This window comes from Pelobates fuscus, chromosome 7 (genome assembly GCF_036172605.1).
Source record: "Pelobates fuscus isolate aPelFus1 chromosome 7, aPelFus1.pri, whole genome shotgun sequence".
Lineage (NCBI taxonomy): Eukaryota > Metazoa > Chordata > Amphibia > Anura > Pelobatidae > Pelobates > Pelobates fuscus.
In genome coordinates, this window is record NC_086323.1 from 117,715,596 (window position 1) to 117,730,738 (window position 15,143).

Here is a 15,143-nt window from a genome sequence, read left to right on the forward strand (position 1 = left end):
GTGTGTGAATCCCTGCCTTTGACTGTCTGTGACTGTGTGTGTGAATCCCTGCCTTTGACTGTCTGTGACTGTGTGAATCCCTGCCTTTGACTGTCTGTGACTGTGTGTGTGAGAATCCCTGCCTTTGACTGTGTGTGTGAATCCCTGCCTTTGACTGTCTGTGACTGTGTGTGTGAATCCCTGCCTTTGACTGTCTGTGACTGTGTGTGTGAATCCCTGCCTTTGACTGTCTGTGACTGTGTGTGTGAATGTCTGACTGTGACTGTCTGCCCTTTGACTCTGTGTGTGTGTGTGTGAATGTCTGCCTGTGACTATCTGTGACTGTGTGTGTGAATGTCTGCCTGTGACTATCTGTGACTGTGTGTGTGAATGTCTGCCTGTGGCTGTCTACCTGTGACTGCGTCTGTGACTGCCTGTGCCTGTGTGTGTGAATGTCTGCCTGTGACAGTTTACCTGGGACTGAGTGTGACTGTCTTCCTGTGACTGTGCGTGAGACTGACTTTTGGTGACTGTGTGTGTGACTGTCTGCCTGTGCCTGTATGTATGAATGAATGTCTGCCTGTGATTGTCTACCTGGGGCTGTCTGCATGTCACTGAGTGTGTGTGACTGTGTGCTGCCTGTAACTATGTTACAGTCTGCCTGTAATTGTGTGTGTGACTGTGTGTGTGTGTGACTGTCTGCCTGTAGCTATGTGTGTGTGACTGTCTGTCTGTAACTGTGTGTGTTACTGTCTGCCTGCAGCTGTGCGTTTGACAGTGTGCAAGTGACTGTGTTTGGTACGGTGTTAATGTGGCTGTATTTGACAGTATATGCGTATAACTGTGTACATCTGACTGTCTTCGCCCTGCAGTGAGTCGGCACATAACATCATCCAAGCATCGGCGTCATATTACAGGATGTGCAAGGGACGTGTGCATGAAGAGCACAGAGATCCCAGCAGCAACCACTGACTACCAGGGACTGAGGATCCACTCTAGCCCTCCCAGAGCAAGGTAGGGAGGCTGGGTGGACCTCTTAATTATTAAATGTGTGCATGTATGTGATGTTTGCGTGTGTATATCTAATTATGTGTGTTTGTAATTGTATGTGTGTGGGTCTGTGATTGTGTATGTATTTGTTTATGTGTGTGGTTGTGTGTGTATCGCTGTAGTTAAGTGTGTGTGTATATATATACACATATATATATATATATATACACACACACACACACACACACTTAACTACAGAGATACACACACATAAACACAGACATACACAATCACAGACCCACACACATACAATTACAAACACACTTAATTAGACATACACACGCAAACATCACATACATACACACTTGTGTGTACCGGTGTATATATATATATATATATATATATATATATATATATATATATATATACATACACACACACAATCACAGATATACACACACAGACATACACCTATTGTGTGCATATAAATGTGTATTTGTTTGGTACATAGCTCCCTTATTTGGTGTCCTTAAATATTGCAATCCCACATAAGGATAACAAATAAGGGCGTTATCTACTAAACAACTGAAATTAGGAAAAGGTTTGTTTGTTTTTTAAATTGATCTTTTAGCTGTTTAGTTGATAATTCTCTAAATTGGTGTCCTTATGTGAGATTTCCATATTTAAAGATACTAAATTAGGGTTCTGTTAGGGCTATTTGGTGTCCCTAAATATGGCAATCCCACATAAGGATAGCAAATAAGGGAGTTATCTGATAAACAAAGATCGACGTTAATAGGTGTCAGCTAGCCCACGAACAAGAAATCTGGGTGGCTAATGTGAATTATATGCAAATTTGTTGACTGATGCCAACGTGCACTGCATGCTGCCAATGGCAGCACATTACCCCATCCCTTAGTGAAAAGTTTTAGTGCCCCCCCCGTTTGGATTGTGGTATCTTACCCCCTATATATTGTTCCTATGTGTCTATGTATCTGCATGTGTGTCAGTGTGTATTTAGGTGTGTGTATGTGTATATGTGCATACATCTCAGAATCTCGCCAACACTACACACAAATACACCGCTGCATTTCAACATCACCATTATATATAACCACACCACTGCCTTCAAAAACCACACTACATAAAAATGCATGCCTGCATTCAAACGCCAACAACACATACAGACACACATCCTACATTCACTCAAACATACTCCATACAAAAACATGCTTACATTTAAAAGCATAAACAGTGCTTAGTGCTAAATACATAAAAAAAAAATTATAATAATAAGGTTGTTGATTTTTACATTTTAAAGTTGGGGGGCGGAGGTGCCAAAAATAGGACCCGCCCCGGGTGCCAAATGCTCTAGGTACGCCCCTGTTCTCTATCTATTGTCTATGTATGTAGTGTTAGTAATGCAATTAAAATGTATAAGTTTCTTATGGGTTAATATAGTCAGCTGCTGCTACTTGTAGCTAGAATTCAAACAGTTGTTTGGATTCTCTGCAGAGGAATCATCTTTCAGAATAGGATTGTGTGTGCTTTGAGTCTCGCTGTAGAAGGCTCTGTGTGTGTGTGTGTGTGAGAACTGGTACTACACGCCTCATCACGTCACCCACTTCCAATATGTATATATAGAGCTAGGCTCAGTTGTCAGAGTGAGGGTGCAAACATTTTGTGTCATCTTTTTGTGTGTTCGGACAGTTATAAGAAGAGATGTCCCAGCCTCAGGTAAACAATCAGTTAATGTATTTAGTAAATAACTCCGTCTGATTACTTTGTTCAATAGACCTAAAGTGAATTTCACATTTAAGGCTCAAGTAGCTAATAGCTGCCTTAGAGAGTTTTTCCAGTTTAGCTATTTTGACTTGTAATGTGAAACTTATTTTGAATTCTCACTTTAGTGAATAAGCCTGAGCATATGATTTTCATTACTCCATATTCTAATATAATTCTTACTGTAAATGTAGCTCTATACAATATTGGGGTTATGGTGTGTATTTTATTGCTGGAAGAAATAAAGCTCCAGCACTCGGTAATCTAAGGTGTAATGTGTGTTTGTTTTATTCGGCCATTTTAAATGATGGGCAACGTTTGGACACAATGTGTGTCTTTATCAAGCCATCATATCACGTTGATACGTTGCCTGTCATATGTGATGGCTGAATAAAACACATATTGCACCTGATATTACCGAGTCCTCGAGCATTATTTATTTGAATTTTGTTTGGATCCTTGGAGCAGGGGCCTTTACTCATGGTACAGGTACCAAAAATCTTGAAATTTGAATAGTGCCCCTCCTATGTCTTTAATTTGTATCTTATTGTGGGACAGCTTTATTATTTGTTACATATGCATTTGTATCATAAGTATAAAAAGAAAACTGTATATGTTCATTGACATTGCACCTTTCAACTTCTTTTAATACGGAGGACAAAAATAGCTTTTTGTTGGGGGTGGGGGGGTGGGGGGCGAGGTTCGGGTGGAATGCCTGCTTTCTGTTTTTGCTATAATTCCATTCTTTTTTTTTAGAATTCTACTCTTTTTACTTCCCCCCCCCCCCCCACACTGCTATAGAGGGATTTATTAACTAAGCAGTGAATTTGAATAAATGGAAAATCGAATTTGCTAATTTTATTCAAATAGCAGAAATTTAACATTTTCCCAACTATACTTTTTAGCCAACTTGTTTATTCCCCCTTTTTTTTTTCCCTCCTTCCTAACCCACTGCCACCTCTTTTCTAATATTCTAAGTAAATACTAAATCAGAATGGCTAAACAGGGACTAAAAAGTCAATACATGGCTATAGCTGAGTTGGACAATGTTTACAAATATTTTAGCCTTAATTTTGCCATGTGGATTTAATTTGCTATAATTTGGTGGTCGGTGAATATCTATATTGGTATACCAAAAGGTGGTCATTAAAACTTTTTATTTAAAAAAATATATATAACTTAAGACTGTCTATTCTTAAAAAAAATCAGATATATTCTATACATACACCATGCATTTCTACCAGAAATCCCAAACTGATTGCTAAAAAAGGCTTTATTAGACTTGTATTTGTTTCTCTTTTCAGAATCCTATCTCTCCAGCTCTTATTTATAGATTCTTAATAATACGTAGTGTTGGAAATGCACATTTCAAGGTGACCTTGTGACTCAGTGTGCCCAAATTAGAAGTATATGCCATGCTGGTGACTCTTATTTCTTAACTGTTGAGAACTTAATCTGCTGTTGGCAGTTTAGCTAGTGTTTCTATTATGGGCGCTAAAGGGTTAAAGCTATGTTTTATTCCCAAATGACTACAGCATGCCATAGACATTATGTAAAGGGTTGAGTGGTTTTGTATTATCCTAACATACGTAGATCACTTTGCCTATGTTTATAGTTCATAATGCACTTTGTCTCTGTGAGCTGACTCTGTATTTGTTCATAGGCACAATTTAATTACTCTGGCTTCAAAATAAATGGATTTTATATCTTCCTTTTGCCTCTGCGCTCCCTGATGACAATTCCCTAAAGTCCAGTTCTAACTTGTCAAAATTTGGTCGAAGTAACAGACTTTTACCCGAATGACCTCATATCATTCGATGCTTTAAAATCCATAATTCTCACAGGTGAATCCAATGTAAAATACAGGATCAGCATGTTTATAAAATACTCAGAGCAAATGCTGAAGAAGGCAAATATCCACCTCACAGAAACATAAAAACATAGAATGTGACGTCAGATAAGAACCATTCGGCCCATCTAGTCTGCCCAATTTTCGAAATACTTTCATTAGTCTCTGGCCTTATCTTATAGTTAGGATAGACTTATGCCTATCCCACGCATGTTTAAACTCCTTTACTGTGTTAACCTCTACCACTTCAGCTGTAAGGCTATTCCATGCATCCACTACCCTCTCAGTAAAGTAATACTTCCTGATATTATTTTTAAACCTTTGTCCCTCTAATTTAAGACTATGTCCTCTTGTTGTGGTAGTTTTTCTTCTTTTAAATATAGTCTCCTCCTTTACTGTGTTAACCTCAACCACTTCAGCTGGAAGGCTATTCCATGCATCCACTACCCTCTCAGTAAAGTAATACTTCGTGATATTATTTTTAAACCTTTGCCCCTCTAATTTAAGACTCTTGTTCTCTTGTTGTGGTAGTTCTCCTTCTTTTAAATATAGTCTCCTCCTTTACTGTGTTGATTCCCTTTATGTATTTAAATGTTTCTATCATATCCCCCCTGTCACGTCTTTCCTCCAAGCTATACATGATAAGATCCTTTAACCTTTCCTGGTAAGTTTTATCCTGCAATCCATGAACCAGTTTAGTAGCCCTTCTCTGAACTCTCTCTAAGGTATCAATATCCTTCTGAAGATACGGTCTCCAGTACTGCGTACAATACTCCAAGTGAGGTCTCACCAGTGTTCTGTACAATGGCATGAGCACTTCCCTCTTTCTACTGCTAATACCTCTCCCTATACAACCAAGCATTCTGCTAGCATTTCCTGCTGCTCTATTACACTGTCTGCCTACCTTTAAGTCATCAGAAATAATCACCCCTAAATCCCTTTCCTCAGATGTTGAGGTTAGGACTCTATCAAATATGCTGTACTCTGCCCTTGGGTTTTTACGTCCAAGATGCATAATCTTGCGCTTATCCACATTAAATGTCAGTTACCACAACTCTGACCATTTTTCTAGTTTACCTAAATCATTAGCCATTTGGCTTATCCCTCCTGGAACATCAACCCTGTTACATATCTTAGTATCAACAGCAAAAAGACAGACCTTCTGCAATATCACTAATAAAAATATTAAAGAGAATGGGTCCAAGTACAGATCCCTGAGGTACCCCACTGGTGACAAGCCCAAGCTTCGAATATACTCCATTGACTACAACCCTCTGTTGCTTGTCACTCAGCCACTGCCTCACCCATTCAACAATATTGGAATCCAAACTTAAAGATTGCAGTTTATTGATAAGCCTTCTATATGCAACAGTGTCAAAAGCCTTACTGAAATATAGGTAAGCAATGTCTACTGCACCACCCTGATCTATAATTTTAGTTACCCAATCAAAAAAATCAATAGGATTAGTTTGGCATGATCTCCCTGAAGTAAACCCATGTTGTCTCTGATCTTGAAATCCATGTGTTTTTAGATGTTCAACAATCCTATCCTTTAACATGGTTTCCATCACTTTCCCCACTACTGAAGTAAGGCTTACTGGCCTATAGTTGCCCGACTCCTCCCTATTACCTTTCTTGTGAATGGGCACAACATTCGCCAACTTCCAATCTTCTGGGACTACTCCTGTTATCAATGATTGGTTAAATAAATCTGTTAATGGTTTTGCTAGTACACCACTGAGCTCTTTTAATAGCTTTGGGTGTATTCCATCAGGTCCCATTGACTTATTTGTCTTTACTTTTGACAGTTTACAGAAAACCTCTTCCTCTGTAAACTCACGTGTAATAAATAACGAATTTATCCTTTTTCTTAACTGAGGTCCCTCTTACATTTTCATCTGTAAATACCGAACAAAAATATTCATGAAGGCAGTCAGCTAGACCTTTATCCTCTTCTACATACCTTCCTTCTTTTGTTTTTAATCGAACTAATCCTTGTTCTTCTTTTCTCATTTATGTATCTAATAAAAGTTTTGTCCCCTTTTTTACTGACTGTGCTATTTTCTCTTCTGTGTGTGATTTGGAAGCTCTTATAACTTGCTTAGCCTCTTTCTGACTAATCTTATAGGTCATTCTGTCTTCCTCACTCTGGGTTTTTTTATAATTACTAAATGCTAACTTTTAGTTTTTTACTATTTGGGCCTCATCTGCGGAGAACCACAGTGGTTTCTTGAATTTTTTGCTTTTACTGACAAGCCTAATGCAATTTTCTGTTGCCTTCAGTAGTGCAACTTTTAAATAATCCCATGTCTCTTGGACGCCATTAGTAGTTACAAAAAAATGTGCAAAATGTTCCCATTGCCAGAGAAAACAGATGGCGAACAAATTGTTAAAATAACGATAAATGAATACAATAATTTTAAGAAATAAAACCAATAAACGAAATTACACATGATTTAATTATTGTATCTCTTTGTTCAGTTTGCCCTTTCTCCACAATGGTTTGTCATCTAAATGCAAACTTGTTTTAGACAGAATTGACAAAAGACTGCTTACAAATACAGTTCAATTGAATTTCTATGTTTCCATTCTGTATTTGAGTGTTCGATTTGAGTTTTTCCATTTGATAAGATTTGATTTCTTCTGTTCATTCCCCCTCTCCCCCACCCCACCCCCCAAATTTCAGTGGTTCACTTGAAGTCCTGTCGACCTTCAAGTTAAAGAAAAGGCAGCGTTTTAATTTCCCCTAGGGACACTTCCTGGCTCAGTGCTGCACAGTAGGCAGCTCTGCCGTTCAGCGTCCCCACGATCTGCATGCAGACACTCAATTTTCCTCGTAGAGATGTATTGATTCAATGCATGTCTATGACGAGGTGTTAATTGGCCAGAACGGCATTTGTCCTCCTACCTTCCTCCCCCCTTTTCCCATGGGAAAGCATTGGATTGGCTAGAAATTGGCAATTCTGATGTCACAAAGGGGGCAGGGCGAGTGCTGGCGGACCGGCTCGGTGCTGGAAATAAGGTGAGTTTTAAACTTTTATACGGGGGCTAAGGGGAGGGGCAAGCCACCTAAATGGTGTTCTTTTTTTTTTTTTTCAGTTTACAATACACAATTTAGTGCCTCGTGTTGCTAAGTAAGTCAGAAAGTTAGTAAATACGTTTACATGAAGCAAATTAGTATGACATGCATAATGGCTTCAAACGTTATAGTCCTGACCAGTGTCCCTGCATAACTGCACCGCGTCCTTTGTGGCTGCGGGGAAGGGCATGCTGCCCGTCTGTGAAGGGATCAGCCGACTCCTTTAGGTGGAGCTTGCACTGATGGCGTCGGGTAGTTCTTGGTGTCGGCTGTCCCCCTCCTGCTCCGGTCTTGTGGCAGGGCCAGCTTAACATTAATGTTGCCCTTGTACTTCCAGGCCCAGAGTCCTGAACATCTTTGCCGTTTGGCTGTTGTCGGGTTGCTGGGTTGTCGGGTAGCTGGGTTCTCTTCCCGGGCCTTGTCTCCCATGTCGCCTTTGTGCACGTAGTTGGCGCTGTGGCGTGTGCCTTCTCCGCCAGGAAGTATTGGGAGCATGGAGTCGGCGTGAGCCGGGCTGGCGTGTGGCGGAGCTGCGGTAAGGATGGTGAGCAGATCTGTATTGGTGCTGTGCCCGGATGAGTGTGTGTTTGGGGTGGCTGTGCATGCGCCGGTTCGCCTGCTGGGAGCTTGGTAGCGGTGGCCGCCTTGTGAGGGTAGGAGACTGTAGCGGGGCTCGCAAATGCAGCTTACCCTCCAGCTTCCTCCAGAAAGCCTCAACGTGGTCATTTATGCGTGAGAGGATGTCTCGTGGTGGGTCTGTCTGGGTCTCTGCGTTTGACTCTTCCACAATTTTAGGTAGGTCTCTGCCGTCTTGTCTTGGCGCCAGATTGCTTCTCCAGATGCCTGGATGGACCGGGATCACCCCCACCGGTCCAGGGGGGGGGGGTACAGGGCTTCCTTGTGCTGTGAGCAGCCTCCATATGCCTCCAGGCTGAGGGAGCGGCCGCCTCCCCCGCCTGTCGCGCACCAGGCCGCAGTGTTCGTCGCGGTACCAATGGATCCCAATCGGATTGCCAGGTGTCCCATCTTGTGCCCCCTGTTGTGGGTGGCAGGAGGGTGCCTGGGGATGTCGCTTGAGTCGCCTGTTGGGGCCATATTCTTGTCGTGTCGTCGAGTTTGTGCGGGAGCTCGTGGAGAACACGTCTCTCCGCCATGCTGGTCAGGCCCCGCCCCCCCTAAATGGTGTTTTTTGCACTATAGGGTCAGGAATACATGGTTGTGTTCCTGACCCTATAGTGTTCCTTTAACCCCTTAAGGACACATGACATGTCATAATTCCCTTTTATTCCAGAAGTTTGGTCCTTAACCCCTTAAGGACCAAATTTCTGGAATAAAAGGGAATCATGACATGTCACACATGTCATGTGTCCTTAAGGGGTTAAGGGGTTAAAGCAGCACTGCCACCCCCTTGAAAAATGAGCACTTTATAAAGAGAGAATCTTCATGAAATACTCATTCTGACTGTGTTGGAAGTTTCACTGCAATTCCAATCCAGTCAAGAGAGGACTACTTTGTCTCTGTAGGGATTAATTTGTCTCTATACATATTTTTACTTGCTAGTTGTGTTTGTACATTTATTTTGCATGACATATGAATGCCTTTACATTTCTCATTGTATAGTTTGTTCAGTTTATTTAAATTCTATTATTTTAGAGTAAAATCAAACTAGATGCAGTCTCCTAGTAAAATACTCCTCAAAGCACAAATTCAATATGTATTTTTCTTTACAAACGCCGATGGTTGGAAACAGCAGCAAGACAAACTAATTCTATTTTGTATTTGAGGTTTAGAAATGCTAATACATAAAAAAAATATGAATTACATACTACACACATAACACTACATAAACTGCAATAAATCTATACCAAAAGCTATGGTATGCATATCTAAATTATAAAAAACAAAAAAAAACACTTAGAAGTATTTTAGAAGTGTTGTACTTGTACTTCCTCTCTCAAGTGAAATTTGATGGAAAAGACTCTAGTCTCTACATCTCTGTGCAAAACATGGGCTTTAATTTTTTTTCTTTACCCATTTTTTCTGTTCAGTGGTTTAGGAAAAGGAACAGAAAAGCCATGTTCCCAATTTCTCATTTTTCGTTGATTGATATATATATATATATATATATATCAATCACAAACGTACCTTTTGCTTTTCTTTTTATTAAACATGCATGCTGAACTGTCAAAGGAAAAAAACATTAGATGCATGAATTTACTTTTTTTTTTTTCAGGATGCCCCAGTTAAGAAGAAGAGACCAGTGATGAAAGAAGAGGATCTCAAAGGGGCAAAAAATAAGTTGAGCCAACAAACGCCAATCCGATCCAAGACCTACCAGGTTATGAAGGAGTGTGGTGAGTAGAGAGTCTTATAGCATGGCATCAGCTTAGAGTGATCTTCCTGCTTCTGTTCATGTGATACTTTCCCAAACATTCTCAACTCCTACAACATTCAACATAGACTGAATTGACTATAATTAGACATTGGTATAGATTAACTCATCACTTAAGCATATATAGGCAAAAGTATTGTGAAAGTTAAAAAAAAAAAAAAACAACCTCATTGTTATTTCTGGTGTGATGTAGCTTGACAAAGACCCTTTCAGGGGTTGAAACGTTGCGGTGTCTCACATTTAAATACATTTAAAATACATTTGAATATACTTTGAGTGCCTGGATCCTCCTTCTACCACTGATTCTCAACTCTTATAATGAGCAGATGTAAGATCAAACAATGTTATAACACACAGAAGAAAAGAGAGAATATGCAACATGCTTAAATTCCCTGATGACTACTCACTATCACAGGAATGACATTTTATAGAGGCATCTAGAGTTCAGCTCCTAGAAACCCTTGTAGATACCAAGGTTATCAGCAATTATCTAACTGTATTGCTTGTATAACACTGTCATTTGATTAGACAAATAACGTCTTTTGAGCATGCACACAATGACCAAAGAATCCTGAAACATTGAAGTAATGCATACATGTAAAAGACCAAACACAAATGACTATGCCAAGCCCATCAAAAATATACCACTATTTATTATGATTCCCCTGTGGCTATATAAGACATGACCTCTGAACTGCCTTTGCAAGTAAAACACAAGAAATAGCCCATAAACACTTGTTTTTATTGTATGGCACCCCACATTTCTTAAAGCAGTGTCAGCTAGGGACAGATCTACTGTTTTAACACTCTAGATACCTTCAACCAACCACTAGCCTGTAGAAATCTAGCTAGCTCCAGGTTTGTCCCCAAACATGATCAAAATAAGAAAGTGCTTGCCAAACGCATTTCACTGTATAGCTTTACACTAACCCCAAATACTGAGAGTATACTCACTATTGCTGAATATTTGCAAACTGACGATCTCATGAAATCCTGAATGTAACTTTCTTGTACAACTGAGCACAGAAAAATAAAGAATTAAAAAAAAAATTACTCGATACCTTGATCCAGCTTTGATGGCTGTCTGTTCGGTAATTGTGACTATTAGCATAAATAATCTATAATAGAACACTCACGAGCATATTTACTGGGAGGACATTCACCCTAAAAATGAATATTTATTAAAATCTCTAAGTGCAATTTAGGATTTCATGCTCTAACAATGAATTATGTTTATATTCAGTGTGTCTAATGACATCCCACCATCTTTAAACCAACCTGCGTTAATTTGTAAAGTGCTTTGGATAAGATTATATAAATACATATGTTTGTCTCCTTCTAGAAAAAGCGGGAAGTGCTGCTCCTTCTGTGTTTAGCCAGGCCCGAACGGGTGTAGAAACAGCCTTCGATAAACCAAAGGAAGGCCCAGCAAAAAGCGTGTTTGGTTGAATGGTTACATCCCAGCTATTTCCCCCTGGTTTCTCTATCCATGCTACGATGGACTCTGTGTAAAGTCTTATTGGCTGCTTCTTGTCATTCTTCCTTAATTGATCCTATCTAAAACTGCATTCGTTTGGGTTAAAGTGTCTCTTTTCTTCAACTGACTGAACTCTTCGCCCCCTTTTTATCCTTGTTACCATGTCTATCTTTATTTGGCCCAGAACAACAAGTTGGATCTGCTTTTAAATCTAAAAGATGCTCTAAGCAGGGAGATATGTATTTTTACAGCAATAATGCCATAAAAAGGTAGAAAGATATCCCAATCATATATTGTGTAAAGATTTTACAGCTAATCGGTAGTAGATTTAACTAAACATAAGTAGTACACTATTGAAACTTGACAGTTCGGGATCTTATCCTGTAGAATTTTATATTGGGTTTGGATACTGTACCATTAATTGGAAAGTGTATTTCATCATTTAAAAAGGGCAACCAGAGGCCTCCCAACTAATTTGAAATTTATTTCAAATCTTACCAAAACCCAATAAATATTTCATAGGTATTCAAAAATATTCTCACATTTCGATTGTGATTTGGGGGAGAAAAGAAAAATTTGGATGTGAACAGCAAGTTTGTAGCCAAATCACATGCAGATATATACATAAAATATTTGAATCAAATGGGTTGTAAGTTTAAATTCATACGATTTTATACCAATGTATGTAAGTTTTAGTTTATTAATGGTTTGTCTGTCAAATATTTTTCTACTGAGTGGAATCATGAGTATTGTATAAAACATTGAACACCAGCTATTAACTAAGAGTGCCTTGTTATTCTTAACAATGCTGTGCAATACAATTGTGTAATTTTAAAAAAAAGTTCCCTTGAATTTATTGCCTGTGTGCTTTTTTTTTTTTTTAAATACATAACTTAGCAATAAAGTGTAATTCCCCAATCAGTTTGCTGTTGATCACCTTTCTAAATGTTGATTTGCAGCTTGAAGCAAATAGAATGCTGTCCTTCAAATTTCCCTTTTTACTTCCCGTTTTAAACGGTCTTTTCAATTCTAGAATGGGGGTGTTCATTGGTGGAGCATTCTAGGAAACTTAGTTCAGCAAGGAGGCTTAAAAACATTCTAGAATACACAGAGCACACACCTGGTCTAACAACAAAAAAAAAGTAGTGCAACAGTTGATTGATTAAACCATCATTAATTTATATGGTACCATTTCTAGTGAAGGGATACTATAGTCACCAAAACAACTGCTCCTGCAGTTTCACTGCTAAATTCTCTGTAATTTAGGAGTTAATCACTTGTTTCTGTCCGTCCATGCAGCCCTAGCCACACCTCCCATGGCAGTGATTCACATAGCCTGCATGAAACAGTTAAGTTCTTCAGTCAGATGTTCACTTACTTTAGAGGTTTATCTCCTGCTCTGTGGATTTAACTTTAATCACACAAGGCTTCTGCAGGGTCTAGAAGACTAGTAAAGCATGATAATGAATTCTAAATTAAACAGAATGTGCAATAAAGGAAGTTTAGACATTAGATCTCACTTTACATAAAGTCTTTATTAAATCATGTGCAGAGGTGTAACTACGGCTGCATAAAGTAAAGTAATCCAACTCCTTAACAGCAAAGAATTGAACAGTGAGACTACAGGGGCATGACCTTTACACCAAAACTGCGTTATTAAGCAAACGTTGTTTTGATGCCTCGTGTCCTTTTAAAATTCAGCAAAGGAACACTCCAAGCACCATTAAAAACTACTGTGGTAGTTATGGTGTCAGGAATACCATTATGCTCTCCCTGTATGAGCAGTCAAACGGTTTGTGGATGATTTAACAACTTATGTGAGCTTCTCGTGACATCCTAACATGATCTGGAAAGGCGTATCTTCTAATTCTATAATCTTCACACCCTGACCTAGTACATAAGAGTTCACAAATGTCTGTAAACTCATATCCTGCTTTCTTGGCAGCGTAAGACTCTTGGAATAGCCATAGCAAAATTGCAGTATCCCAGGTTTTACCTAGATGTTTACTCTCCAGTCTCCATAACCTTTATGAACAGTCTTGCCACACACTATGGAAATGCACCCGACTGGACGAACAATAACTCATACACAGACGTCAACTAAGCACAACAGTTTTCTCCTTTCGCCCCCATTGAGCCAAAGTCTACATGCCCCTTTTCAGGAATTACCACAAACAGTTATAATAAATCCTGCTGTATTCCACAATTGAGGCACAGAAAACAACCAGGTTAAAAACAGCACCTTGAATGGCAATGCTCCATCCTTCATAACCTCAATTTCTAGGCATAGCCCAATCGTCTTACATATCCCAGTAAATGCAACGTCTGACTGTATAGGGGCATTGAAACAATGTAGCAACACAATGCTTATCAGCGTTAACTAAAGTGAGAATTCAAAGAGCAGTTTAAATTACAGGCCAGAGTAGCAAAACTGGAAGCATACCTGGAATGTTTTTAGTTTGACAACTGGTAAAATAAATGTAAAATTCACTTTCTATGCTCATTTTAGTAAATAGCCCTATAAGTATGTCCTATCAGTTGCCAGGTTATAAAAAGATGCATTTAAAATTAACCAAGTATATTACTTGCCTGACAATTCAAAATGGATTTCTGGAGCCCCAAGTGTGGACATGATTTCTGTTCAAAAGCATCTGATACTGGCAGACACCAGACACTCGCACAATTCTGAGTATTTGACTACATTTGCTCATTAAATATTAGAGGGCACCTGTCCCTAACAGCATGCAGACTCAATTTATTTCCCTGAACCCCAAGCAGAAAACTAAATTCATACAAATAATTCTGGCTGCAGTCACAAAGACCATTTAGATCACTGGACACATGTTGGTTATATCCACATGTAATGTTCTTTAAAAGGGACACTATAGTCACCGCAACATCTTTAGCTTAATGAAGCAGTTTTGTTGTATACATCATTCCCTGCCATTTATTAGTTAAATCACTTTGTTTAGGGAGGTGTGGCTGGGGCTGCATAAACACTTCCTCCTGCACAGTGATCTAATGTTTACACTTCCTTTATTGAAAATTGTTTAATTTAGAATTTATTTTTTCTCTGCTTCCGCATGTAAATAAAGTTCAATTTATTGAGCAGGAGATACAAACTTCAAAATTAAGCTCCACCTGATTGACTGAAAATGAAACCATTTTGTTTTCAAGAAGTCTGTCACAGCCAGTGGAAGTGTGGCTGGGCTGTATAAACAGAAAATATGATTTAACTGCTAAAGGTCAGTAAATTGAGCAGTGAGACTACAGGGGCATGATCTATATAGAAAAAAACCTCTTCATTAGGATACGGTTGTTTTGGTGACTATAGTGCCCCTGTAATGCTTATCCCACGAGTAATTGCCCCCAAACCATCACTTATTTTGCATTTGACATTTCCGAATGCACTGTGATAGAGTATGCAGCACTAACATGTAAAAAAGCAAATTGCCTCTCCTCCAATTTAAACACCCCTTACAAGCTTTTATCTCTGTCTGGCATTTTGCTGAATGTTATTAAACACATGTAGGGAATCATACAAGTAATAGTTTCCTAATCGGTGAGCAAAATAAAAATGGAGACCGAAGGGACA

General features: G+C 39.1%; 1 protein-coding gene across 1 annotated transcript; it reads left to right on the forward strand.

Annotated features, from left to right (window-relative positions):
- The first annotated feature begins 2,600 nt into the window (after positions 1-2,600).
- MUSTN1 (musculoskeletal, embryonic nuclear protein 1) lies at positions 2,601-12,047 on the forward strand. The gene is made up of 3 exons (XM_063426498.1): positions 2,601-2,706; positions 9,913-10,033; positions 11,414-12,047. The coding sequence occupies exons 1-3, from the start codon at positions 2,692-2,694 to the stop codon at positions 11,518-11,520; spliced, it is 243 nt and encodes an 80-aa protein (XP_063282568.1). The 5' UTR covers positions 2,601-2,691; the 3' UTR covers positions 11,521-12,047.
- Positions 12,048-15,143: the final 3,096 nt, after the last annotated feature.

Excerpts from the sequence above, each read along its gene's own strand:
- MUSTN1 (XM_063426498.1), top strand. Across the intron at positions 10,034-11,413 it reads CCAGGTTATGAAGGAGTGTG|AAAAAGCGGGAAGTGCTGCT; the intron begins GTGAGTAGAGAG and ends GTCTCCTTCTAG.